The sequence below is a fragment of the Fulmarus glacialis genome, unplaced genomic scaffold (assembly GCF_000690835.1).
Source record: "Fulmarus glacialis isolate BGI_N327 unplaced genomic scaffold, ASM69083v1 scaffold11460, whole genome shotgun sequence".
Classification (NCBI taxonomy): domain Eukaryota; kingdom Metazoa; phylum Chordata; class Aves; order Procellariiformes; family Procellariidae; genus Fulmarus; species Fulmarus glacialis.
The window spans coordinates 2387-28025 of record NW_009189606.1 but is presented as its reverse complement, the minus strand read 5'-3'; the positions used below and the strand labels follow the sequence as shown (position 1 = coordinate 28025).

At 40.8% G+C, this 25639-nt stretch overlaps 1 protein-coding gene across 1 annotated transcript in view; it reads left to right on the top strand.

Annotated features, from left to right (window-relative positions):
* Positions 1-25012, top strand: part of PTPN14 (protein tyrosine phosphatase, non-receptor type 14) — a 72163-nt gene extending 47151 nt beyond the window's left edge. The window contains exons 10-18 of the mRNA XM_009582770.1: positions 1240-1297; positions 4679-4757; positions 6395-7884; positions 10609-10752; positions 11797-12015; positions 16048-16176; positions 17135-17369; positions 19494-19657; positions 24530-25012. Coding sequence (XP_009581065.1) covers positions 1240-1297; positions 4679-4757; positions 6395-7884; positions 10609-10752; positions 11797-12015; positions 16048-16176; positions 17135-17369; positions 19494-19657; positions 24530-24658 — 2647 coding nt within the window. The 3' untranslated portion in view covers positions 24659-25012. The remainder of the gene's footprint in view (positions 1-1239; positions 1298-4678; positions 4758-6394; positions 7885-10608; positions 10753-11796; positions 12016-16047; positions 16177-17134; positions 17370-19493; positions 19658-24529) is intronic.
* Positions 25013-25639: the final 627 nt, after the last annotated feature.

Below are 25639 nucleotides of genomic sequence, written 5' to 3'. Positions count from 1 at the left end.
ACAGTTCTTAGGAGGTGAGTGGAAGACCAGAAAAGACACTTCTTAGCAGTATATAGCGCATTTCGTAGTCCAATACTAAATTTAATTTTAATGGTTTCAGAGGAATTGGGTTCAAAGGAAGCTCCTGATTGTCTCCCCTGTGACAGTCAAGAAAGAAAACAAAATACCGTAGTCTGTCATCTTGGAATATTTACCTTTTGAAGCTGTATATTGGGGTCAACAGAGGGGACTGTTCTGTTACCATTCATAATCCAACTGCAGAAGCAAGAGCTTTTGATCATGTTTATTTCTAAACACTGAGCCATAACTATGTGGGTACCATGAACTGGGTGTATGTAGCGGCTTCATATACAACTTACAAATATTTGGACTAATAAAGATAAGGAATGTCATGAGGTCACTGAGTGAAATAACTGGAATTTAAATGTATTTTTGCCATTAGAACAGCTCTTCTTCTTACCACAGTCTCATGTGGTATCAGCTTCTGTGTTAGAGCCACAGATATTGATGACAGCATATGCCAATGTGTGTTTTCTAGCCAAATAATTTTCCTGCCCTCTGTTAAAATGATAGTTGTTTGTTTTCCTGTGTGCATTTCCTCTAATCGCACATAACATCATTCACCAGATCAGAAACTGTAAGAGGACAAATTCCACCTTTCCTCTCTTCACGTAAGCACTATATTTCTGCCTTCTTCAACTTGTTTCTTTCCCTTCCTCTTTTTTTTTTTTTTTCTTTCCTCCGACACTCCTTGTTCCTTCCATTTCACCTGGCTACTCTAACGTTGTATGTGGCTCTGCTAGTATTATCTAACCAACTGCGTTTTTTTCCCTCCTGATCTGTGCACATTGCTTTGGAGTGATTGCTATGAATTTCATAAAATTGTCATTGTTTTAATGTTCACCTTAAGTCACCTGAGACTTTGCCTGCGTGCCATGTTCAGCTTTTATTGCTTAAGAGACTTCTTTGTTTGATTCATTTTTAAACCAGAGTTTTTTCTTTCTTGTGTTTCCAAGTAAGCCAAATAGGATAATGAACAGAAGGCATGTATATTTTGGAACTGGAATACTTTCTGTATTTAGAGAAGGACCTGAACTATTTTCATTTATTCATATTTTTTAAAATCTCATTAGTGAGCAATACTTACAGATTCTTCATCTCTTGTTTTTCCCATTCATTCTTGAATCAGAATTGAAATACTGTAGTTTCTAGTATTTCTCTTTACTTTTTCTTCCACAGACAATCAAGTTCTCCTCCTCCTATCCGACGACGGCCCACTTGGAGCAGGTCATCCTTGGTATGTGCCACGGTGGGGTCTTTAAGAATGTCTACACTATTTCTAATGGGATGGGGCGCTGTGTAAGATGGAATACTTTCTAAATTTCAAATAAGCACATTAACTCATTTGTTGTAGGCAATATGATTGGAATGAGTTTCAAGGGTGTGGCTGCCCAGGTTGATTAATTTAACTGGATAATATCACCACTGAGTATTAAAAATTACAGTCTTCAAGGCATTATATTTTTATTTGCCCTGCAGAAACTGAGCATCTTTTCTATTGGATTGAGGTTATATTAAATATGTAAAGAAAATAATCCTCTAGAAAGAATTTGAAGTGTCTTGTGCTGTGTACATCAAAACCTAGTCGTTACATAATTTTACAGCTTCTCCTTTCGCGTTTCTTCCATTCCTCATGTTTTTGTACAAAGTTTACTTACAATTTATCAACTTCTTGGGTTAAGAGCCTATTTTCTGTGTGAAGTTACTGTGATTCTAAGTAAAACTATTCTAATCAGTACAGGATTGTGATTCAGAGTTTTTCTTAAACTGTATTTGTTTCCATTTAACTAATCTCCTTAAATACTGTAAATCTGACAAAACCGGTTAACTTTTTTCCTGAAATCTTTACCAAAAATATCTGTGGGAATCCTTTTGCCCGGTCAGCTCTAAAGACACTTTTTTGGATCCAATTTTAACATCTAATATGTCAGTATTTCTTAAAGTAATTCAGAACCCCTTAAATAAGAGTAGCAACAGCACTGCTGGTCCCGTAGAGGGAAATACTATCTGTATGCAGGTTGCCAGTTTTCATTTGTGGTATAGGTTATACCTGCTTTGTAGACCTTCCCAGAGTGATGACTCCATTAGCCTATTGTTGCAAGGCGGAAAGCTAATGTGGGCAGGAGTGTTTTCTTGACATATCCCCACGGTGTGGTTACAGCTGGTGAAAATGTTCCAAAATTTAAGCTTAAGCAGGTACTGATACTAAGATAGCTTTATCTTTGCAGATTTCATCACAGGCTGTTTTCATGTGTGCGTGTATATGGTCCATTAGATCTAAAAGTTGCATTCTGTGTTTCCCAGCCATTGGCAGGAAAGCTGTTGTAGCTGGCTCCGGATTTCTTTGTCCTTTCATTCTCGGCATGTTTCTAAGGTGTCACGATGCAATGCACAGGCTGTGTATTATGTTCTCTGAGGCATATTTACAGTATTTTTGGTATCTGCTAGTTTGGTCCCTGGAGATGACTATGAAAAACTGAAGGTGAAGAAGTGGAATGTGCTTTGCATTCTTATGGTATGGCCTCAGATATATCACAAGGGGAAAAAGAGAGCTGCCTTCTATATTAGATATGAAAAATGGAAATCTAATTTTTCAAAGGAAAAACAAATCCTGCTGCCTCTTTATGTTTTGAACATAAGCATGCAACAAGTTTTCAAAAAAAAACCAGAGTCTCGGGAAGATCAATTGGAGGAATGTGTGCTCATCAATTAAAAAGTGAACTGGGCTGCTAAACGTTCACGTTGAACTTTCAACTGCTTTTTTCATAATTGTTTTGTTAACTTGTTAGAACAGTTCTCTTTGGGGAGAGAAAAAAAAAAGCCCTCCTGACTGTTGTCTGCACTGTACATACCTTTATACACCTACCTATTCATTTGTCTTGTATGGTAATAAATCAGTAGGCATAAATGGGTAGTGAAGTGGGATCTTTGAGATGAGGCTCTGCCACTTCACTGAGGATCATGTTCATTACTTTCAGATTAAGAACCTTTGTATGGTTTTGGCATCATGGTGAACCTGTATTTTATAAACTGTTACTTTAAAGCCATTTTATGCTGTTTCTTTTTCCTGTCAGGCCACCCAATGATGCTGGTTTTCCAGCAAAACCCTCTCAGTGTAGGAGATCTTAATATGAAGATACGTTTAATTAGCCAATTTTTCAAAAAAAAATCCAAGTGATCCTTAAGTTGGATATTGACGTTCTGCAGACCTCAAGCTTCTCCTGTTTCATCAGAAGAGGCAGATGGGCCCTCAAAACAAAACAAAACCAAAACAAAACAACAAAAAACCCCCCACACAATAGAATAGTCCCTAATTTCTTGCAGATAACCTTCCGTAACACCTATCACAAGGAAAACTGTCTGCTCTAGATCTATACATTCCCAGTAGAAGTCAGTTCTTCCTTGTACTTCTCCTCTGCCCCCCATTTGTTAGGCTTTCCAACATCTTGGTTTGTTCCAGGCTAAGCTGCGCTACTCGGGTTGTCAGCAGCAGGCTCCTTTGCCCAGATTGTTCAGTGAGAGTAGGGTTTTATACCCTTGGAAGTAATTGTTGTAGCAGAAGTATTTCCTGTCATCTTCCAGCTCTGGCTTCACACAGCCATTTTCTATGCAAGAATTCATATGTGTGCTCAGTTTCTTTGATTCTCCTTCCTTCTCTCCATTTACATAGAAAATGTAAATTTAACCCCTTCCCAACCCCCTCTTCAGTAGCTAACTTGTGTGGTGCTCATTTTGTGCATGTGCATGCAAAGGTAAATTATTTGGTGTTTCTTTTTTGCCTTGGGCATCCACAGTATTCCTTAATAGTTTGAACTACTTGAATCAGCCTAGATGAAAAGCCCTTATTCCACTCTTAAGGAAGACATATTCACGAGACAAAAGTATCTTCCTTCTCTTTCTGCTTATTTTGTGTATCAAAGTATGTTTTCATAAACTTTGCTCAGTGACACTGGACAGGACATTACAGCGCAGGCGGTAGAACGTGATTGCAAAATGCTTCGGTTTACCAGTGGACAAAGCTGGTGAATACAACATCACCTGTGATTTATTTTGCTGTAAATTATCCTGCTGATTTAATGCTGAAATGCCCCCTGTGATACTTCTTGTGTTAAAAAGCTTGTTGCAGTGCAGGTTGTTGGAGGAAGGCTCCAATTCATTATTTAGGGAATCCGATATTCATGTAATTTGCAGTTACTTTAAGTTCATATGTGCTCCTTTTGCGTGGATAACAGTGTTCTAGGTCCTTGAATTTGTTCCATCTCCTGCTTTTGTCCTGATTAGGTGTTTGTTTTGTTCTAATTCTTCAAGGGCAAGGGCTTTTAATAAACTTTTGAAAAGTTCTAAGTGGGCTGGGAGTCTGGATGTTGTTTTCTGAAGTGGTTGAGCTTAAAGGAGTCTTAACTGGTCAGCTTTGGGCTCCGTAACGAAATTTAGCAAACAGTTTACAAAATGTTATTCTCTGTTCTATAAAGAAATGCCAAGCCATGTGTCTTTGGCTGGGTAAGAAAGAGCAGTATTCAGTGGAAAGGGCATAGAACCTTTTTTCCTGTTTCTGCTGCAAAAAATTGTAGCAAATGAAGTTCCTAATGCTTTTTTTTCCCTTCTGCTTTTATTTCAGCCAAGACAACATCCATTTATACTGCCTCCTATGCATGTCCAGTGTGGAGAACACTACACTGAAACGCATAATTCACAAGGTACTTAGAGCATATATTTTTCCTTTAATGGACTTCAATTTTATGTGTATGCAAAGAAGCTCTTACCCCTTATGTCTAGATTTCTAATGCCATCATGGTCAAATGGGAGCTGCTGCTGGAGGAGAGCTAGCAGTTTTATAGTTAATGTTGCAGTAAGTCTTCTGTTTAAAGTCCAATTTCAGTTTTCAAATTTCTCTAAAATGTCTGTGCATGATTATATAGACCTTAAACTTGGTATTCCAGTTCAGTGAGCTGAAAAAATAATTTCTAAAGGAAGTATGATGGCTGTACTCAAAGGCAGTGCCAGCTGGGGCCAGGGAGAGAAATGAAGTGAGGGAAAAGGAGACAGCAAATATCTTTTACTGTAGGAGAAATCATAGGGTCCTGGTCACAAAACTGTATATTTAGATAATCTTCTCTGCTCCTTTTTCACCAACATCTGCCTGCATTGTTAGCCTTACGGACTTAAAGAGAGTTAACTATTTTCATCCCTGCATTTGACGAATAAATTCTCTAAGAGGTTGTACCAGGTTACTTTGATGAAGGCTGGGAATGGAGCCCAGCCCCTAAACACCTTGAGTCTCACACCCTTAACCACACCACCTTTTGGAATACACGTAGCCAGGTCTGTTCTTTGCAGTTCATGAGAGGTACAGTTGAAGTGCTCTCACTAGCAAAGGAGTTCTTAGTCATACCTGATAGCATTTTAGAGTCGTGGTCGTCTGACTAATTTTAAGGTAGAATTTGATAAGTTTTGAAAGGAGCCATTCCATATAGTTCCTTGCATACGGTAGAAGATTTGGCTTAGTGGCTACTACTGTTTTACTGTGAAGCTGAGGCTGTGAAGGGGGATAGTCTCAATTTTAGAAAAAGTTCCCTTAGTTTTACCACAGACTTCTCTATATTGTTGAAAAACTAGCTGATTTCAGAGTTTTGGGAGCTGCTACTCTTTTCTTATAAGATTTTTCAACACTGACAGTACTAAAGTTGTGATCCAGGACATCATCTTTACCATCTTGATTCCCTCCAAATATCCTTCGCTGAAGTATTTAATATTCTTTAGCACATCTGTAGAGTGGTTTGTTGTTGTTGTTGCTGTGTTTCCCCCCCGCCCCCTGAGTCTTGATCACCCTGCAGTGCTATACTTCAGATCCTCAAAAATGTTGGTTGGTCTGAAGTAGAATTTCCAATTCCGCAGTCCTCTGCTACTTCGAATCACAGAGAGCAGTGCATCAACAGAAAAGACGAGAATTTTTAGGATTACCGTAGGCTAGCAGCACTGGATTTTTAAGGTGGCAGTAGCAGTGAATCCTTCCAGGATGCTGAGGGAGGAGGTGCCCCTTTATTCTTCCTTGCTACCCCAGGCAAAAACACTTCCTCTCTTTCCCCTTTCATGTCTCCCACAAGGATCTGAGCTACCATACTTTGCTAGCTGTTGGGAGTATTTACGGGAGTAGCTTTGTTTTAGCTCTACTTTAGTGACCCAAGGGTGCTCCCAATACCAGATGTTCCCTGCCGTTGTTGTACACTAAGCTGTCTCTGTAATCGTTGGTGCAGGCTGTATTTGAAGTTTTGTTAACATTGAATGAGCCCTTGTATGTTAAAATTGTCAACGTCTTTATCTCTGCTCTACACAGATAGCATTTTCCATGGAAATGAAGAAACTTTCTACTGTAGGTCTCAGACCAGTTTGGACAGGTGTCCAATGGACTTCAGCTACTTGAATGGTAATGGACCCAATGGGAGCGTATGCAGTGCCCACAGCATGAACTCTCTCAATCGCTCACAGAACTTCATCCAGGCATCTCCAATGTCCTCAAATCTGAGCATCCCTGGAAGCGACATCATGAGAGCAGACTATATCCCCAGCCACAGACACAGTGCAATCATAGTACCATCTTACCGGCCAACTCCAGATTATGAAACTGTCATGAGGCAAATGAAGAGAGGGGTGATCCAGATGGATAGCCAAAGTCAGTCTTTGAGGAATCTCAATATTGGAAACACACATGCTTATAACCAGCCGGAAGACCTAGTTTACAGTCAGCCTGAGATTCGAGAGAGACATCCTTACACAATTACATATGGGCCCCAGGGTGGCGGCTATAACAAGCCCGTTGCCCCGTCTGACCAAATGAACCCTAATAATGCTGTGCAAAATAAGACAGCAGCCAGTGCCATATCCCACACGGTCAGCACACCAGAACTGGCTAACATGCAGCTGCAGAGCAGCCAGAGTTACAACACCGCTCACATGTTAAAGAACTATCTCTTCAGACCCCCGCCTCCATACCCACGCCCACGTCCTGCCACTAGCACGCCGGACCTGGCAAGCCACCGGCACAAGTATGTCAGTGGGAGCAGTCCTGATTTGGTCACTCGCAAAGTCCAGCTCTCAGTAAAGACCTTCCAAGAGGACAGCTCGCCGGTCGTCCGTCAGTCACTGCAGGAGGTCAGCGAGCCCCTCATGGCAGTGAAGCATCATGCAGCTGTGAACAAGCGCCATAGTTTGGAGGTCATCAGCAATATGGTACGTGGTATAGAAGCCATGGCATTAAAAACTTTAAATGCCCCTCTGCCACGCAGGAACACTTTGCGGGAGCAGGTGCAGCCAGAAGAGTCTGTTCAGATGGGGCATGAAGTTCAGCAGGTTCCTCATTATCATCACAAAAAGACATTCTCTGATGCCACCATGCTGATACACAGCAGTGAAAGTGAAGAGGAAGAAGAAACCCCAGAATCTGTGTCACGGATAACAGCCCTCCATGAGAACATGGAGTATAGTGCTCAGCTGCAAGCTGCCTTGGCTAGAATACCAAATAAACCTCCTCCAGAGTATCCTGGGCCTCGTAAAAGTGTCAGCAATGGAGCCCTGAGGCAGGACCATGTTAGCATTTCTGTGGCTGTAGCCAGGGCCAAGGCCATGAGGCCAGGGCCTTCCAAAGCCATTAGTGTCTCTCGGACTGATCAAATGGCAATAAACGGGTCTTCGCTCGGGCCCTCTATCTCAGAGCCTGACCTCACAAGTGTGAAGGAGAGGGTCAAGAAAGAACCTGTCAAGGAAAGGCCTGTGTCTGAAATGTTTTCTATTGAGGACAGCATTATAGAAAGAGAAATCATGATGAGGGTAAGTCCCTTCCTCTGTTGCAGTCGCTTCTTGGAAATGAGTAATCATATAGGTCAGTTTCCATACCAGACTGTTGGACCAGTAAACTGTGGGGAGCACGCGGGTGGGAAGATGTTGATTTGCTTAAAGTTAGGAAATGTGATGTTAAGTGCCACATACAATTTGGTTTTGTGGGTCTGTATGGCCACCAAAGGGGCTGATCCCGTGCACTGCTATCGGGCTTGTCGGCTTCCTCCGCTGTGGTTATCCGGCTGCTGGCCAGATCCACGACTGATCCAGCTGATGCTGCCGCCACCCTGGCAGCAGTCCCAGCCCGAGGTGGGTGGCAGAGCACGCAGCCGGGTGACGAGGAGGCTGACCGCAAAGCCCCCCTCAATGCCGGCTCCCCTTCTGCGTGCGCGGCTCTCTAGCCCCCGTGGATTTGAGGGCGGGATGAGACTGAAATGTGTTTGCTGAGATGGGCGGGAGATTGTGTGTCGGCGCTAGCATTTTATTCCTTCTTTGCAGGGATGTCGAGTTAAGTATCACATAATATATAACACGATGGAAACTCTTGAGTTTTTCAAATTCTCTCTTTGATTGCCTTTCCTGCCACTATATAACACAGTTATCTAAATAAAACACTGGTAGCTGTAGAATACGGATTGCCAGTGTTGCCAATAACTAAATGAGTGACCGGGTATCTAATTATAGAAGCAGAGGCTGGATGTTGAGGATCTGGATTGTTTATTTTTTTAAAAAATGTACTCAAGTATAAGAAATATGGTCCTTTTAAACTTGCAATGAATTTAGAATTAGAAGTATTTAAAGGCTTCAGTGCTGCTGCAAGCAATGGCGGAAACATGAGGGTTGCTTACCGTTCAGTGACTTACATGCGTGCTTGACGTAATGCTCTGGGAAGTGCAACTGTAGTTACAGAAAGCAAAGTGTGTGCCGTGGTTCTTTTTTTCAGAATTGAGGTCTGAAACAAAAACAATTCCTGAAACAAATTAATGAAGCATCCAAATGGCCCAGAGCAGAAAAGAGTTTGTAACGTACTAGATCAGTAACTAGTTAGATTTAAATACTACTGTAGATTCGAAAAAATTTTCTAAACATATGTATAATGCTCTTTGTTCATTAGTGATCCTTACACTGATGTAATGGTTAGGAATCAAACTTGGGCCACTAAGTTGTATCATGGAGACTGAATTTACTCCTTGCAGAGTTAAACTTTAAATGTGAAATAGATACTTGACTATAAAACATAATCTTTCATGAATGAATACTGTAGACATTGGTGTAACAACAAGCATAGATATGCCCTTTTGATCTTCTGAGGAAAGAAAACATATTGAAGCAGGATTTTAGGAGGGAAATGAAGGTAAGAAGAGAGCTTAGAGATGTTGTTTGAGTACTGTTCCTCTGAATAATCATTCAGATCAGCCTTTGGTCAAAAGGTGCTGCTGTTGCTGCTGTTGTTTTGAAAGTAAAGGGGTGGTCTTAGGATTAAGCTTTTAAGGTGGTTTCAGCCTAGAAGGTCAGCAGTCTTAACACATGCAGACCTTCCTTTTGCCATAGGAATCACAAGTTATATTAATGGTAATTTGGACCTTGATCTTTTTTAAACACAGACTTTTCTATTTTACCTTGCAAGTAGTGATAATAATAAAATCCCCCCAAAAAGAAAAAATACTTGCATTTTCCTGCTTTCTGGAAGTAAGAAAAGAAAGCAGAGTGGGCTTGGATTTTTGTTTTGCTTTTTTGTTTGTTTTTTACTTAGTGCTCTGGAGGAACCCAGTGGTGAGGAAAAAGCTCACAGGCTTTTGAAAAATCGAGTCATTTACATATGTCTGAGGGCATTCAGGTTCAGTAGTGTGTTTCCAGGAGCTGAGCTGGGCCTGTGTGGTGACCACAGCTTCTATAAGCATGCTGAGAATCAGGCTTCCCTTGTGCTCATCTCTCCTTCCAAATCTGGCATGAAAGAACTGTTAAGGAAATGGAATAAAATATCCGTAATTCAGCTTCTTCTAGAGATGGTCTGTCTTCTTGCTTGATGTTTCAGCTCCCAATGGCATAAGGAGGGCAGCAGGATGAATTTAAAATTCGTACTCAGGTTCTCCGTGTCGCGGCGTAATATGATGTATGAATACGATAAACAATATCCCTCCCTCGCTGCTGTTAGCTTCAGTTTCTGGGATTTGTGAGCTCAGTTTTTAGTGTGAAATATATCATGGGTGCTATTTGAATTACCATAATAGCTGAGTGTATCAGAAGACTTCTTATTTTAAGTATTACCATCACAGAAGAGAAACAACTGTCCTGTGTTTTACTGTTGGTTGTAATAGATTGAAATTATTGCTTTTTAAAAGATGCCCCAGGTATCTTGGCTACTGTAGCACTGCTTTAACGTAACAGGGTGATGCTTTGTGTGTCCTACATTCAGAATAATGTTTGCAGAAAAATGCTCGAGATTGTATTTGTGTGTCTTTTGATGGCATGTAAACTGTATTATACGCTGGGATTGCTTCTTTGAAATTAAAATTCTGTGCTCATGTAGGAGCAGGCCTTTGAGGAATAACAGGAAGAATAGAGGTTGTATTTGAATTTACGATGCTAATGGTGATCATCTGCATTCCTTGGCCAGAGAGTTGCAGATTTTGGAGATTAAAAAAACATTCCAGCATTTTACTGGCATTATAAATAATCACACAGAGATGAAAACGTGCCTTTTCTTGCCAAAAGAATCTAGAAAAGCAGAAGATGGCAGGCCTGGAGGCCCAGAAGAGGCCCTTGATGTTGGCAGCACTGAACGGACTCTCGGTTGCTAGGGTTCCAGTGCCGGAGGACAGCCAGGATGAAGTCGCCAAGGTGCCAATGGATGAGAGGGTAAGATGGAGGCTCATGAAATGTTACTCGTTTCCTTTGTTCCCAGCAGCATGAAGTTTCTAAAATATTAAAATTTGATTTAAAATGTGAAAAAATTTCTCTTAAAAGTTTTCAGAGTCATTGATGGAAAAGGTTTGTGGTTAACACTGGTCTTTGGATGCTGACAAAGTGTTAAATGTCTTGAACGTTTACTGAAAGTCGTGAAAATGGAGCCCTTCACCGTTTCACACGACCATACAATGTCATCTGTACCATATAGATCAAGGTGTAAATCTAACATTTTGCACATTTTTCACTTGATCACACAGTCTTTCTACAGTGATTATCCGCAGATACCATCTTTCATGTTCTGATACAGAGTTCAGTTAATGTCTCTAACGGGATTAAATTAAAACAAAACAAAACAAAAAAGTTGTTTGCCTCCTGATGTTTGCGCATGCGGGTATGTGCATGTACATGGAATTTCAGAAATTAAAAACATTTGCTGCCATTAAAACTTGAGAGACATATTTGCAAAGAATCTTTCTGGCTTTCTGGATAGAAATTTGCAGCCTTGTGTTGTCTGGTATGCAGATGACAGAACTTAACCTCTGCCTGTACATATGTGGGGTTTTTTCAACCACAGAAATTGCATGCGTGCAAGTTAGGGAGTATTTTGAAAACGTGGACCTCATCACACTTCTCGCAGTGTGATCTTCTTCCTAAAAAGATAAATTTAAAATATTTTTACAAGTATATGTTGTGGTGAAATTACATACAAATTCATACTGAACCAGGATTATATTTAGCATGGTTTTGCTTTTTATGGTATCAGTCTTAAAAAATGTGGAGGTGGAATGTAAAAATGTAAAATTTGCTTGTGGTTTCATTCAGTAGAAATAAGTGTGTGTCGTGTTTCCTCGGATAACTGCAAGTGAAGAAAGAAGTGAGCGAGAGAATGCTATGGCTATATATTGAAATTCAAAGAACTGATGGATGGGTCTAGTGGTAAACATTCTTCCAGGAGGAATTAATGGATTGGTGTTCCTTTTTGTTAAATCTTAGTGCAAAATCTTGAAGAGGAAATTGGAAGAGGGGATGGTGTTTACAGAATACGAGCAGATTCCAAAGAAAAAGGCAGATGGGATTTTCACCACTGCTGCCTTACCTGAAAACACTGAGCGCAACCGCATCAGGGAGGTCGTTCCTTATGAGGAGAACCGAGTAGAGCTGGTGCCGACCAAAGAAAATAATACGGGCTACATCAATGCTTCACACATAAAGGTAAAAGGTTTCTTGAACTTTGCTTTGCAAATGAAGGTATGTTAAAACTTTGTTTGCATTTCTGGATGCACAGCAGTATTTTCTGTAACTCTGGAAATTCTGAAAAGATAGCTTAGTCATAATGCATCATTTTACCTTTCTGTCAGCATGTGCACCTCTAAAGTCCCCTACCAACTAACATGCATGAGTTGACTTATTTGCTAGAGACTGGGAAGTAATTTGAGAGAGGCATCCTTGCTTTTTTATGTCCATCTCTGCCAGCTGGTTTTGGAATGTCTCTATTGGTTAATGTAGAAAAAGATGCCCTGTTTCTTAAACCTCACGAAAACACATTAGATCAGCCCCAATATCTCCAATGTAATTCGGTTGTCATGATCCTGTACCTGAAAGAAAGAGCATCTAAGTGCAGGGCAAGGAGATGTTACTCCTAGAGAGGAATATATTCAGAGTTTCCACCAGTGGAAGTTTTCAAGAGAGACAGACAGCTGCAGGCAACTTAGACTTTGTCTACTCGGTCAGTACGTGTTCTGATTTATCAGCCCCAATAGCCTTGCGGGCCACTGGGGGACTACGACAACCCATGCAACTGGCTGGTGCAGCCTGAAAGAAATACCGCACAAGGTTTGTCTGAAATCGCTTTTCCATTTACTATCATATAGGATACGATTTTTAGAAATCAAGGATGTAGCTCCATGTATGCAGTTCCATGTCCAAAGAAAAAGTATGTAGTTATGAGTAATGCATGTTCACATAGATACTGCAATTATATGTGTAAATAACATATTTCTTCCTTTTATCATGAGAGTTGAGTCATTTTTTTAAAAAAATTTTTTTAAGTATGCATTGATAAAGAGAACACCTCACTAATGAGATCCCTGTGTCTTTGATTGGATACTGCATCAGACTTCTGTGTTTCAGAATAAGTTTTTATCAAGATACTCAGATTTCTTCTTGTTAATTCAATGTAGAAATAATTTAAGATATGACCTGACTCTGTTACTTACAAACGTTCACAGTTTTAACAGTGAACTATCCTGCAGTGGCTGCAGATGCTTGTTTTTCTTTAAGCTTCCAGTACTTTGTTGGCTTTTACTCTACCCTGAGAGAAGTAACAGCACTCCTTTCCCTCAGAGGACAGATTCTCTTGTTGTCAGAGAGGGCTGTCTGGTTTTTCTCATTGTCAAAATCCAGATTAAAAAGAAATAATTAAAAAATAATAAATAACACATCCTGTTAAATTAATATTTTCCTGGAATAAAAGCCCTTTAAAAGTTTAAAGAGACTTACTGGCCTCCTTGGTTGTGATTTACAGTGTTAAATTCTGTTGATTGAAAACAATTTCTGGACAAGGGTCCTGGCAGGTTATCACTTTTCTACATAGCCTGGTAGGTAGCAGATACTGAGTTTTTGCATAATCAGACGTTGCTATGATGATGGATTTCTGAGCCCAAAATTTTCCACCTTCTTTGTTAGGAGGCCAAAAAAAAGAGATTCCTAACATAAATTATGCCCACAAAGCAATAATAGCCAGAAAAGAATTTTCCCCAGCCAGTTTTGAGTCCACATTTTACCTTGTGTATCAGTGTTGGACACGCACGCATCTCACATTCATCGAGCACCCAGGAACGTGCACAAATGTTTTAGCGCACGACAGTGGTCCTTGCCAGTATTTTCCTCTTGCACTCGTAGTGGTGTGTACGGAAGCCAAGCAGATGTGCTTTTGCTTGGAAGGTGAAATCACATCTGCGAAATTTACCTCAGTAGCACAGTGTGTGTGTGTTTGCAGCCCAATATTCAATTTTTAATATCCTGCAGTCAGGGCATTAGAATGCAGTAAACATTCCAGGCATCCCATTCCCTCCAGACTATTTATGGTCCTTTCATATCATGTGCCAGGAGGCTGAATATTTGGACCAGAAGTCAGTAGACAAAGAAAACTCCTATATCATCCTGATAAGATCCATGCCTGGAGGATTCCAGCTCAGTCTGTGAGCCCCACAGTTTTACAGTATTTCTCTGCTTATTTACCATTGACCTTTGCTGTTAAGATACTAGGATCGTCGTCTATACCAGAGAGACAAATTGTAATTAAATTTATGGATTAAACAAAAAAAGTTCTTAAGACCACTTCATCTGACCATTTGGGTCAGGTCAGTATTAACTTCAAAAGCTCAGTAATACTATACCAGCACTCATGACTGCAGACGAGCGTGCAAGCGCAAGACCAGTCCAAGTGCAAGATGCTGGTTAGTGCTGTGCAGTTTATATTCATTCCCACCTAGTACAAGAACTTGAGGAGTTTACCTGCATTGGTCTTGCAGATTTTAACCATCGTTCACAGAGGAGAATGCTGCATAGTATGAAATAAGAAAATGAGCTGGTGTACAGGGTGGAAAACCGTTTTCAGTGCAGTGAAAAATTTGTTGTCATACAAATGCTATGCTAGTTACAGGTGTAAAAACCCAAGTAACTGAGGTTAATGAACAGCTGTTTGAATAACCAATAAGTTGATTCTATTTCTGAAAATGTATTTAAAGACCTGTACCTCAAATGTTGTATATGCTTAAACCTGTCAGAGTTATTGATTGCTCCTTGTAGCGTTGTCCGCCAGCACCTTGATATTTATGGGTGTGTCAGCATTTCTGTTGTAAATCTTCTTCTCTGGGATTTATAACTTTCTTGTGAGAAGTGGCTCTGGGCTAACATGTGGAATTACGAGGTCTTAGCCTGAGAAGGAAAAATATTTTAACTTTCCAAAATAATTAGTTCATCTGGGTTTGCTTTTTGCTGGTAAGCACATTTTTAAATGATATGTAGTAGCTCCAGAAGTGGTTTGGCTTTTTACCTAAAATGTTGAAAAAAAATTTTTTTTATAAACCTTTCCTGATGTTTAGCAAATAATCTGTCATAAAATAATTTTTTACACACAAGTGATTTTTTTTTTTTTTTTTTTAACTGCCTAAGTATGAAGATCTGCCTCAGTCAGGTAAATGATGCAGTGTTTTATACTGGTTAATTCCAAGGTACTGCTGGGTCTATTCAGGGCACTACATAATTTATAGTGTGTAAATCTGTGTGTTAGTGCTTTAAAAATAATTTCATTAAGTTTTGTCATGCAAACACACAAATATTTCTATAAGGTATGGTTAGTAATCCAGTTATGTATTGGGAAATAGACTTACATGACTACAGCTTCAGATAATTTTAAATTTCACATGGCATTTGAAAGCCATTTAATGTGCTGGATTTACTTTCTAGTAGTTTGCAGCTTCTGACCGGAAAAACCCAAGGTGAGTGAGGAAGAGTAACTTGAAATGAAGCCTGTCTTGATCTCATCACTAGCTGGCCACAGGCCTATTTGAGCTCTGTGTTATGTACAGTGTGGGGCATAACTGCATCCTCTGGGGACAGCTTGGCCACATCTTCAACAGTGATCAGTGTAGTAAGAGTCTGTTTAAGAAATTGTTTTTTGCCTGAGTGGAAAATTAATTGAGGGAGGTCCTAAACAGCGGAGGCCTTTAGCTTTCCACGTGCAAAATGTCATTTGCATTCAGGCTTTCTACACCACTTGTGTGTTATTTGCAGCAATGCGATGCTTTTTTAATGCATATAGACACTTTCCTCTGGTGCTCAGTTTTTCTTTCATCATAGGTCTGTCACCAAGCCCAGGGAAGTCAGTCAGCTGCTTATTTGTACTCAAGCCATATCAGAAACAGGGCCTCAAAAAAAAAAAAAAATTTTTTTCATCTGTATGATCCAGATGCAATGGCAAGAAAAATAGATGACATTTTGCTCAAAGCTTTATGTTTATGGGCATCAAGAAAGGACTTGGAAGCACCAAAGATTGTGTTTTGTCAGATTTGCTCTTATCAAAAGGATGATTCTTGTTCAAAATTTTGAACAAAAGTGGAAGAACAAAGAAGTAAAGGTTTCATTATGGTCTCTTTTGTTTGAAGGGCAGTTCTGGCACAGACACTGCTGGGAATTTGGGCACTAACTGTATTTTTTCTTTTTTTTTTTTTTTTCCCCCAGGTTACTGTAGGTGGAGAGGAGTGGCACTACATTGCTACTCAAGGGCCTCTGCCACACACGTGCCATGACTTCTGGCAGATGGTGTGGGAACAGGGGGTGAATGTTATAGCCATGGTCACAGCTGAAGAGGTATGTAAAATCACAGAATTCAGTTCTTTCTGATGTGAGCAAATCTCCTGTTATCATCACTTCCCACTCTAGTAACCTGTTTTTTCTATCAACAACCCTTTTTCCTCTTACTCTGTTTGAACGTATGCTTGTACTGCTATAAGACTGTACTTTGTAACTTTCTGATACTCGGTTTGGCAAGTGCTAAAGCGAAACAAGCAGAACCCCCCCTTCCCCCTGCTTCACTTCCATTTGGCCAAACCAAACAAAGATGTTTCCATTGGAATGTGAGAGCGCTGAACTGCTCCTGGTTAAAATGACACAGACTTCCACCCCATCCAAGGCCAGTTCTGCATATCATCACTCTTATCAGCTGAAAAGAGACCAGAAGCTGTTGTTTCCATAGAAGTGTCTATGTTAAAAAAAAAAAAAACAAAAACGCACACACAAAAAACAAAAAACTTTTTATTCTTATGCCAAGTAAAACAGTTATTTCCATTGTAATCCAAGAACTATGTGATATGTTATATAAACTGGCACACGTTGCTAACTAACACTGCATTCTGCTTTATGCCTGGTTGCTTTTAGCAAACACAGGGAGTGCCATAGCACATCAAGTCACTGTCCGGTTCCCAAGGCTGATCAACAACAGATATTTAGAAGCTGCTGAAGAGAATCTCCTTGCATTTAAAGGAGAAGCTTCCCCAGGAGGAGAGTATTTACTGAGGTGTTGTAGGCAGTAGCTGGCTTTTGCCACTAGATAAGAGTTAGTTCTTCAAGCATTTTTACACGTAGAAATATTATATGGCTGAGAGTTTTAATGGATATTTTCTTTACTTTGTGGGATGCTCCTTGCTCTTCCATTCCAAATAAGAATACTTGGTTTATCTGCAGAGTTTTATGCCCTCTGTTTGTAGAGAATTATAATTGCAGGAACTAACAGATGTGTTTTTTGTTTGCTTGTTTTATGGTTATTAAGGAGGGAGGAAGAAGTAAGAGTCATCGTTACTGGCCTAAACTGGGCTCTAAGCACAGCTCAGCCACTTACGGGAAGTTCAAGGTGACAACTAAGTTCCGCACAGACTCCGGCTGCTATGCAACTACTGGTCTGAAGGTCAAGCATCTTCTCTCTGGACAAGAGAGGACAGTGTGGCATTTGCAATATACTGACTGGCCAGACCATGGGTGTCCAGAAGAAGTCCAAGGCTTTTTATGTAAGATTTCCTTAACTTGCATGGTAAAATACATCAAGGAAAAGGTTGCTTACACTGGATTCAGTTCACTGCACCTAGAGCTGGGATTGCTATTAAATGGTTATTGCTGTGGCATACAAAGGCTTCAACTAGGTTGTACTTTGCTGCGATTTGGAGAAAAAAGTGGGATTCAAGAGGTACGAGCTAAGGTGATTGAGGATTTTGGTCCTGAAAGACCTGACATAACAGGAGGAAAAATCAGAGGCAGCAGCAGTGCTAAAGACTCGGGAAATTTTAAATAATAGGATACCTCTGCTGATCTGTCGGTATAAGTTATTGCCACTTCCCAGCTACCTAATGAGTGTAGGATATACTAGGATGCACACAAACGTGATTAGAGAGATCTGGGTGAGAGAGGTTCAGATGTTAGTGAAATACAGCACAACTCCTCCAGTTTCATAGGAGGCCCTTACTGCTGACAGCCAGCATTTAGTAGTCCAGAGGCATTGGACTTGTTGCAAAAGAGCAGAGGGCTCCATCAGATATGCAGTAAGTCTGAACTCACTGCCACTCTTCTAACCACATGTATCCAGGCAATGCTAAGGGCCTTCCCAATTAAATACGGTCCTGTTTCATGCATTTCTGAAAATACAGCCATTACATTCATCTGTAACGAATTAATAGCGCTTCCTACTTCTTACCAAGTAATAAACACTACCATATTAAGTAATAGGAATTCAACCATTATTTAACTAAAGCCACGTCTCTGGCACTACGGTAGAGCATGACGCAGAGATCTTCGAGTTACCACTGAAGGAGTCTCTACATGGTGTACTGATGCGTTGGACATGCCTGCCCTCTTAATTCCTGAAAGCTTTGCAGCTGCAGCAGCGTAGCTCTGTTGCAGCTAAGTCCTCTCTCAGCAAGGCCCGTTAGTTCCACTTCAGTCTTGACACAGCTACAGTCCTTTAGTGATCCACTCTCCTTTGCATGGTATAAGCTTGATGTAAATGACATGTTCTTCTTTTCCCAGTTCTGTCATCAGGGCAGAAAAAAAAAAAGACATTTCAGCTTTGGCAAAGGAGTGCCATGGGATCTGTCTTGAAAGCAAAGCTATTGCCCAATTTTGTTTGTTTCATACTTTGTTTCTCCTACCAACCCATGTAGCTGTGATTGGGCATGGCAGTAATTGGAACCTGATTGTCCCCATTTCCTCTGTTGCATTGTTTGCCACCACGTACAGTCCCATTTCACTGTCTGCATTAAAATGCAGCTTTTGTGATGTTGGTAGGCCTCCAGCCACAGCCTGCCTGTGTTGAAAGGACTGCTCAGGCTGCAGTGCCATGACACCAAGAGTCAGGGCAGGAGAGTTCGGCTCAGATCTCACTTCCCACTCTGACTGGTGGGAAGCTAAGTGTCTAGGAGTTGTGCATCTGGATATATCTTTCTGGGTGAGGTCCATCATCTTTGTCATGCATCTAGACTATGTTGGAACGATGTTTAGGGGTCAGAGTCGGAGTTGTATTTTATGGTGTGTTTCTCTAACCAGGTGAGCTTCCGGTATGTAAGGTTCTCTGTGCGGTTTGACAGTAGAATGCATAGAAATGGCTTCAGGGAAAACAAAGACAAGTGAGCTCCTGGAAGGGCTTGTAGCTGTTGAGAAACAAACCCTGAGCAGAGAAGTGGGTGAGATTCTGTCTCACTCTAGAAGGTAGAAGGGAGGGAGGGGGAAACGGCAGATGGATACTCACTTCCCATCTGATACTGGCTTTGACAGGCAGTAGTTTCAATGGGACTTAGCTGTTGTTTTAATCCCAGCCTGTTAATAGCAGGAATTCCTGTAAGTAATGTCTAGAATCATCTGCTTAGGGGACCTGGAGATTTGCAGAGGGGAAAACAGAATTTAATTTTTTAAAAGAACTATTTAATTTAAAGGAGTAGACTCCCAAGTAATAATTGACACCCAGCTGGTACTTGCTGGATTCAGTGCTGTTCAGTGCACCCTGGCCAAAATAATTAGTGTGTTGTAAAAAATGTAAATTATTGCCACTTTGACAAAGAATGACTTTTCCATATTCTTTTTTCCCCAATTTTTACATTTAGACATACAGATGTTTGCAACCTTTTCTGCATTTTATCTTGCAGCTTACTTGGAGGAGATACAGTCAGTGCGTCGCCATACCAACAGTGTGTTGGACAGCAGCAACAACTGCAACCCTCCTATCGTGGTTCACTGCAGCGCAGGGGTAGGAAGGACCGGAGTGGTTATCCTAACGGAACTGATGATTGGGTGCTTGGAGCATAATGAAGTAAGTCAGCTTCTTTCTCAAGACAAACCCTGAGCTCATTTCTTGACTAACCAGCTACATTTCTGAAGGTTAAAATTAAAAGGCATTGAAGTGCTTTCTTTCTATTACCTTTATGAGATGAGGGCCTTAAATGCAACAGGCAGAGATTTCCCATGGCAGTTTACTGTTGTAGTTTTCTGCTGAGTTGATGATATGCATTTTTTATTAGTATTATTTTAACACATCCAAAATTAAGGTGCTTTTCTCTCTTTTAAGAATTTAGTCTAATTCATAGCTGTATTTAATTAACAGTCTAGAGACAGCGTGTTTACAAGGACTACCTGATAGAGGCTAGAGAATAATGTCAGCTTCCATGCTCTTTTAACTAAAGTTTTCTGCTCTCTGAATTCACTCTTTGGACTCCCTCCTCTCTCTTGTATCGTCTCTAATCTCATCTGGAACAAAACTTAACTGTGTCTTAGGAAAAAGGTGTGTGTATGTTGGGGAATAGGGCTTTAAGAACTGCAGCCAATATTACAAGACTAGTAATACAGTTTGGAGTTAAGAATAAGAGCACCAGCAGAGTAACCATGTGTAGCAACTTGCTTTTCATCTGTGTCCTGTGTCACTGGGGAACTGTCCAGGAAGTACATCACATCTTGAATGACAATGTGCCACACAGTTTCAACATGACAGCTATTGAAACTGGGGATTTCTGTTGCCAAAGAAACTGCAGAAAGACCAAAACCTCTTGTAGAGATAAGAATGCAGCAAGAGTGACAAATAGACATATATCACCTGCCCCTCCCATTAATCATCCACTGGATGAGTTGCTTGAAATGCAGGACTGGATGTACGCACCTGAAATGCTCACCTACTTTCTGTGTTACCATAGAGGAGTTATAGATTGGAGCCTTTCTGCGCAAGGCACTATGCAAAGTGCAACCTTCTAGCTCGTTCAAAAACACGAGCCCTAAAGCAGGCAAGTACCAGTGCACTTTCCTCTTCATCGCTATTTTTAAAAAAGGTGATGCAAGAAGCCATTTTTTGTTTTCTACTCTGTTATCCCCTTCCAGCAGCTCGTCATTCTGTAGTTACAAGATCACCTGGAGATCCTGGGCTCAGTTCAGCTGAGAGGAACCTCCTCCAGCTCTGTTTGGGCTTCACTAGAGGTGAAGCTGTCCTATAGACCTGTCACAATTTACGCTTTTTCTTTTTTTATTTGAGCGGTGGGGTAAGTGGGGAGCAAGGGGAAGAAAGAGCTGGCCCAGACAGAAGGGACCCACAGGTTGTGTGCTTTGGGAATCCTGCAGCCTTCCTGAGCTGGCTGCTGTTCAGTAGCTGCCCCTGTGTGGGGCAAGGGCTCCAACTCTTGAACCTGCTTGACTTCTTTCCTAACGCACTGGCATCTGGAAGTGACTGCTTCTGTTGTTCACACAGCAGCCATGAAATTTCTGCACGCCAGGATAGTCACAAGAGCCATACCTGAATTGCTTGTGAGCATCAGTGTAGCTGCGTCTGCTTTACAGTAACCTCTGTATGCTAATGGTGTGCCAGGAACAAACACTAACAGTTGTGCAACACGTTTAGGCCACCTCGGTTTGTCTGCGGTTTACAGAAGTCACCTATTTGGCAAAGAGTAGCTGAGTAGCAAGTGAAGATAAAGGCGGTACCTCAACATCTGAGCATGGGGGTGAGCCTTGACGTTCAGAAGAATTCTCATCAACTTCACTAGGAGCTGACGGTAGTGCTCAATAACAAGGGATTTCTCTGATGTCCCTTAATTAAAGCATTCTTTTGTCTTGATTAATGGTGGAAATCATCATTAATATTAAAGACAATTTTCCTTAAGGGCTTTGTTGCTCTAGATTGTGCTAAGTTAATATTTTTGGTTTGTTAAAACCTAACTAAAAAAAGATTAAAAATCTTAACATTTTATAATTAGTTAAGCAGTATGTTTTCAATTTGTGACAGATACTGCATTCTTCACAGAGAGGATTCCTTTTCATGCAGCAGTGTTACTGGTTTATTTTGAAGTAGGATTAATTGTTTTTTTTTTTCTGAAATAAAATGACTTCTTACTTAAAATGCTTTAGTCTTTTGAATTGATTGATTTCCTTAGAAGTGTCCTAGTAAGTAGGTGTATTAGTGTTAACATTCTAGTGGTGAAGGAAAAAAGAGGAGGGAGGTTGAAAATCCTGATACAGACCAGCTTGGAAAGTCTGCAGCAGTGCTGGAACTAAAACCAGAACTCTTGATTTTGAGGTTTAGGTAAAAAGCCATGTTTAATCAAATTATATACAGCTTCACTCTATGTGGCTTCTGGGCAATTGCTGCTTGAATCTAAAGCTGTGTATCTCATTGCAGGGATATAGTTTCAGTAACTTGCTATATAGTAAGTAATATGTTGCATCATTACATCCTTACTGCTGTAGACACGTAGAACAAGAAAGTAATTGAGATCCTGCTCTAGCAACTTCTAGTTTGGACTTGACACTGGGACATCAACTCATGATTGCAGCTGCAGTGCGTTTTCATAGGGGAGATCTTTTAGTTTGGGAGTCAGAAATGAGTAGCATTTTTGTTTGTTCTTTTTGCAAATGCCACCTTAGCAAAGCATCATGTGTCTTTTTTTGACATGTACATTGTGATGATGGTGAGCTTGAAGGTTCTGCTTACCTGGAATAGAACGCTAAGTTGACTACAAATAGCGAGGTTGAATAGGCAGGATGGGCTTTTGTTTCGTATCTGAGTTAAGTCAAAGCCTAATCCATGTTGAGGAGGTGCACGGATCACTGTGTGCCCAGTAAAAATCAACGAGCTGTCAAGCACCAAACTGCTGAGAGGGGAACGTGGTTGTGCAGGTCAAAGCTGGCCGGCATTTTTGTTGCAGTTGTTCAGGTGAGATCAGGTTCCGCGTGACTCTGCTTAGCAAGGACCGCGTGGCTTTTGTAAGCGTCCGAGTCCACGGGGAGGCTTTCTCCGAGTTAGCCGAGTTAACTGGAAAGAGCTTACGTTTTCTTTTGCACCCGTTTGAAAATAATATGACATTACTCATCACAAAGCTTTACGCTTGTTGACTCTCCAGAGATGTCCTTTTATAACAGCTTGTTGGGGGATGTGGCAGAATATTTAGCCTTGTTTTCAGAAAGTGATAGCCTGTGAGTTAGGGCTTGTTTACGCAGAATGGAGATTCTGAGTTTTATATCTATGGACAGAAATCGATATGCAGCGTGATTTTGTTTTAAACTTTCCAGAAAACTTCCAGTATGCATATAAGCAAACTCCATGCTCAGTTGCACTTCCAAGGGTTAGCGGCAATCTTAATTCATTTCTCTGTCCGTTTGTCCAGGCATTGTGCTTGTAACATTTCTCATCTCGGCCGAAAGACTTGCTAAGTTCCTTTTTGTTTCTGGAATGGCAAACTGGCATTACAAAGTGCAGTTTGTGATGCCTGATAGAGTAACTGTTCTTCAGTTTTATATCTTGAACTGCTTAAGAGCGTCCTCAAAAGGAGCTTGTATCTCAGTGCTTGTATTTACTGCTGCCATAGAAGATTTGTATCCCTCATCTTGGGTCATATTACACACTCTCTGAATTTGAGCCTGGTGGGCTGAGCTTCATGGCTCAGTGACTTCTGAATTGAGCCACGTACTTCCTTGTGTACCTGTTGTAACAGATAAAACACAGTAACATCATAGGTTGTTTGCTCCCTAAATGCTGGAGATGCGGTGGTAACATCTAACGAAATTTGCAGTGATTTCTAACGCTTTACCTCATGGGCCTCTTTCACGCAACTCATTCATTTTTTGATTTGGACCATTATAGAGTGCCTGTGCCCCAGTCTGCTCGATGGGGTTGGGGATGTTCTTTCACAGTGGATCTCCTGATCCATTCCCACTTACTGTGCTTTAGTTCCTGTTGCAGGGTGTTTTCAGGGCACGCGAGTGAATTTCTTTTGAATGAAACTAAGCTGGAAGATGCCCTCTTGGAGAACACCTAAGGTGTCCCAGCTGCTAGTGGACGTTCAGCAGATGGCAACAGACCAATGCTGGCCTGAAGTCTGCAAGCATATTGTGGATACTGGGTCCTCGTTTCACTTCACAGATGTATTTCTTCTGGAGTGTTATTTACTAGCATAGACGTGGCTGTGGGAGATCAGGTGTCAAGAGTTTCTGGATCTTTTGGTGACAGTGAGTTCCCTTCTCTTTTAGTGGAAGGGTTGGTATATTTGCCTGCACTTTAATTTTGTCTAAGGAACCTTTGTAATGATCCTGTTGCCGGCTTGCCATTTGAAAAATCTCTCAGATCCTCCATCTATGAATGAGTTTGACCGCAGATCAGAGTGCAGCATGCAAGTGGCCACAGGGCCTGTTGATGCACTCAGTGCTAGAGTCTAAACTGAGCTACATAATCTTGGCTGTTTAAGTTTTGTACTAGACCTTGCTGATAAATCTAGCCTTTAACCTGGGATAATACAATATATTGGGTTTATCTTACTGAGTTGAAAATAGGTATGTTGAAGCAGAAAAAACTCCAAAGAGAAGAAGCCCTTTATTATGTGTTCAGTTGATGATCCGCTGAGAGGTAATCAGTGGTACACAACTGGAAGACAAGTCTTTGGTCATCTGCCCACTTACATCAGTCCAGAATTTCCCATAAGCTTTACTGGGGAAAGCATTGGATGCGCAGTAACCTGTATATACTACTGTAATACTCCTTGAAACGTAAGTTGGTGAAAAAAAACCTGTAATATTTCACTACAGTTGGTTATAACTCATTACATTATATAACTACAATACAGTTCCCTGTGTCAGATAACTGATATTTGAGATGATGATTGTTTGATTTAATGAACCTACATCCTTATGCTTTTTTTCCTTTGCTTTACAGAAAGTGGACGTGCCTGTGATGCTGAGACACCTGCGGGAGCAGAGAATGTTTATGATACAGACCATAGCCCAGTACAAGTTTGTCTATCAAGTGCTCATCCAGTTCCTGCAAAACTCCAGACTTATTTAATCTTTTCAAACACCCCAGACCCAGCTTTGTGGATCTGACTGAACCTTACTGATGAACAAGGGGAACTGCCTTGACAACACTGTGTGCATATATTGCACTTTCTAAAGTTGTCTTGAAAGTAAGGAATGATTGTTCTTTACTAGAGTCTCCCGTGGATTATTTTATACAAGATATAATTTATTTTTCTTGCAATAACTTGTGAATTACTTTAATAACTAGTAAAACTTATAGTGACCTTCAAATTGAACCACATTTGACATGACTGGTCTGCATTGTAACATGTCCATAAGGAAAGCAATCCTTTGTAAAGGTAGTTTACTGGCTTTTATTTTGCTACACAGCTTCTGAAATGAACAGTTACTTGGCAGTGGGCTTTTTCTCACATAAGAACATTTTGGACCCATGGCTTCCATGGTAAAAACAAGACCTGCTAGATGTCAGCTACGGCTCTGTACGAGTGGAAGCTGAGGGGACACAGCCCGGGGGCAGGGAGGCCTGAGCCTCTGCACATGCAGCAGAGCACGTTACAGAGCGCTCAAACACAGGCCGTTGTGAGGGTGGAGAGTTTTGTGTGCTAAACTGTTCAAATTCGACGAGAGCTACGGTTTTAGATTAGTCCTTGAAAAAAGCAATATTGGATCTTTCAAACGAGGCCTTTGCCTACTGTCTGCAAACCTTGAAGGGATTTGTAAGAGTTGGAGCAGCGGAGGGTGAAGTGCAGTGACCCAGAGCAGGCTGAAGTCAGTGCATGAGTCTTTCCGGTAACTGCGGTGGCTGTGAGTTGAACAGCAGAGGAATTTCAACTAAATGCAGCTGAAAAAAACCCAAATCGAGCACCTTCTCATAAATTACACTGAAAGTTTATTGCCTTGAGGCTCACCTCCTGTAGAAAAGGAATCTCATTTAAGTTAGGCATCTCCAGTTGCCTTAGTTTCCCTTGTGAAATATTGTCTTCAGCAATGTAATGATTTTACTTTCTAG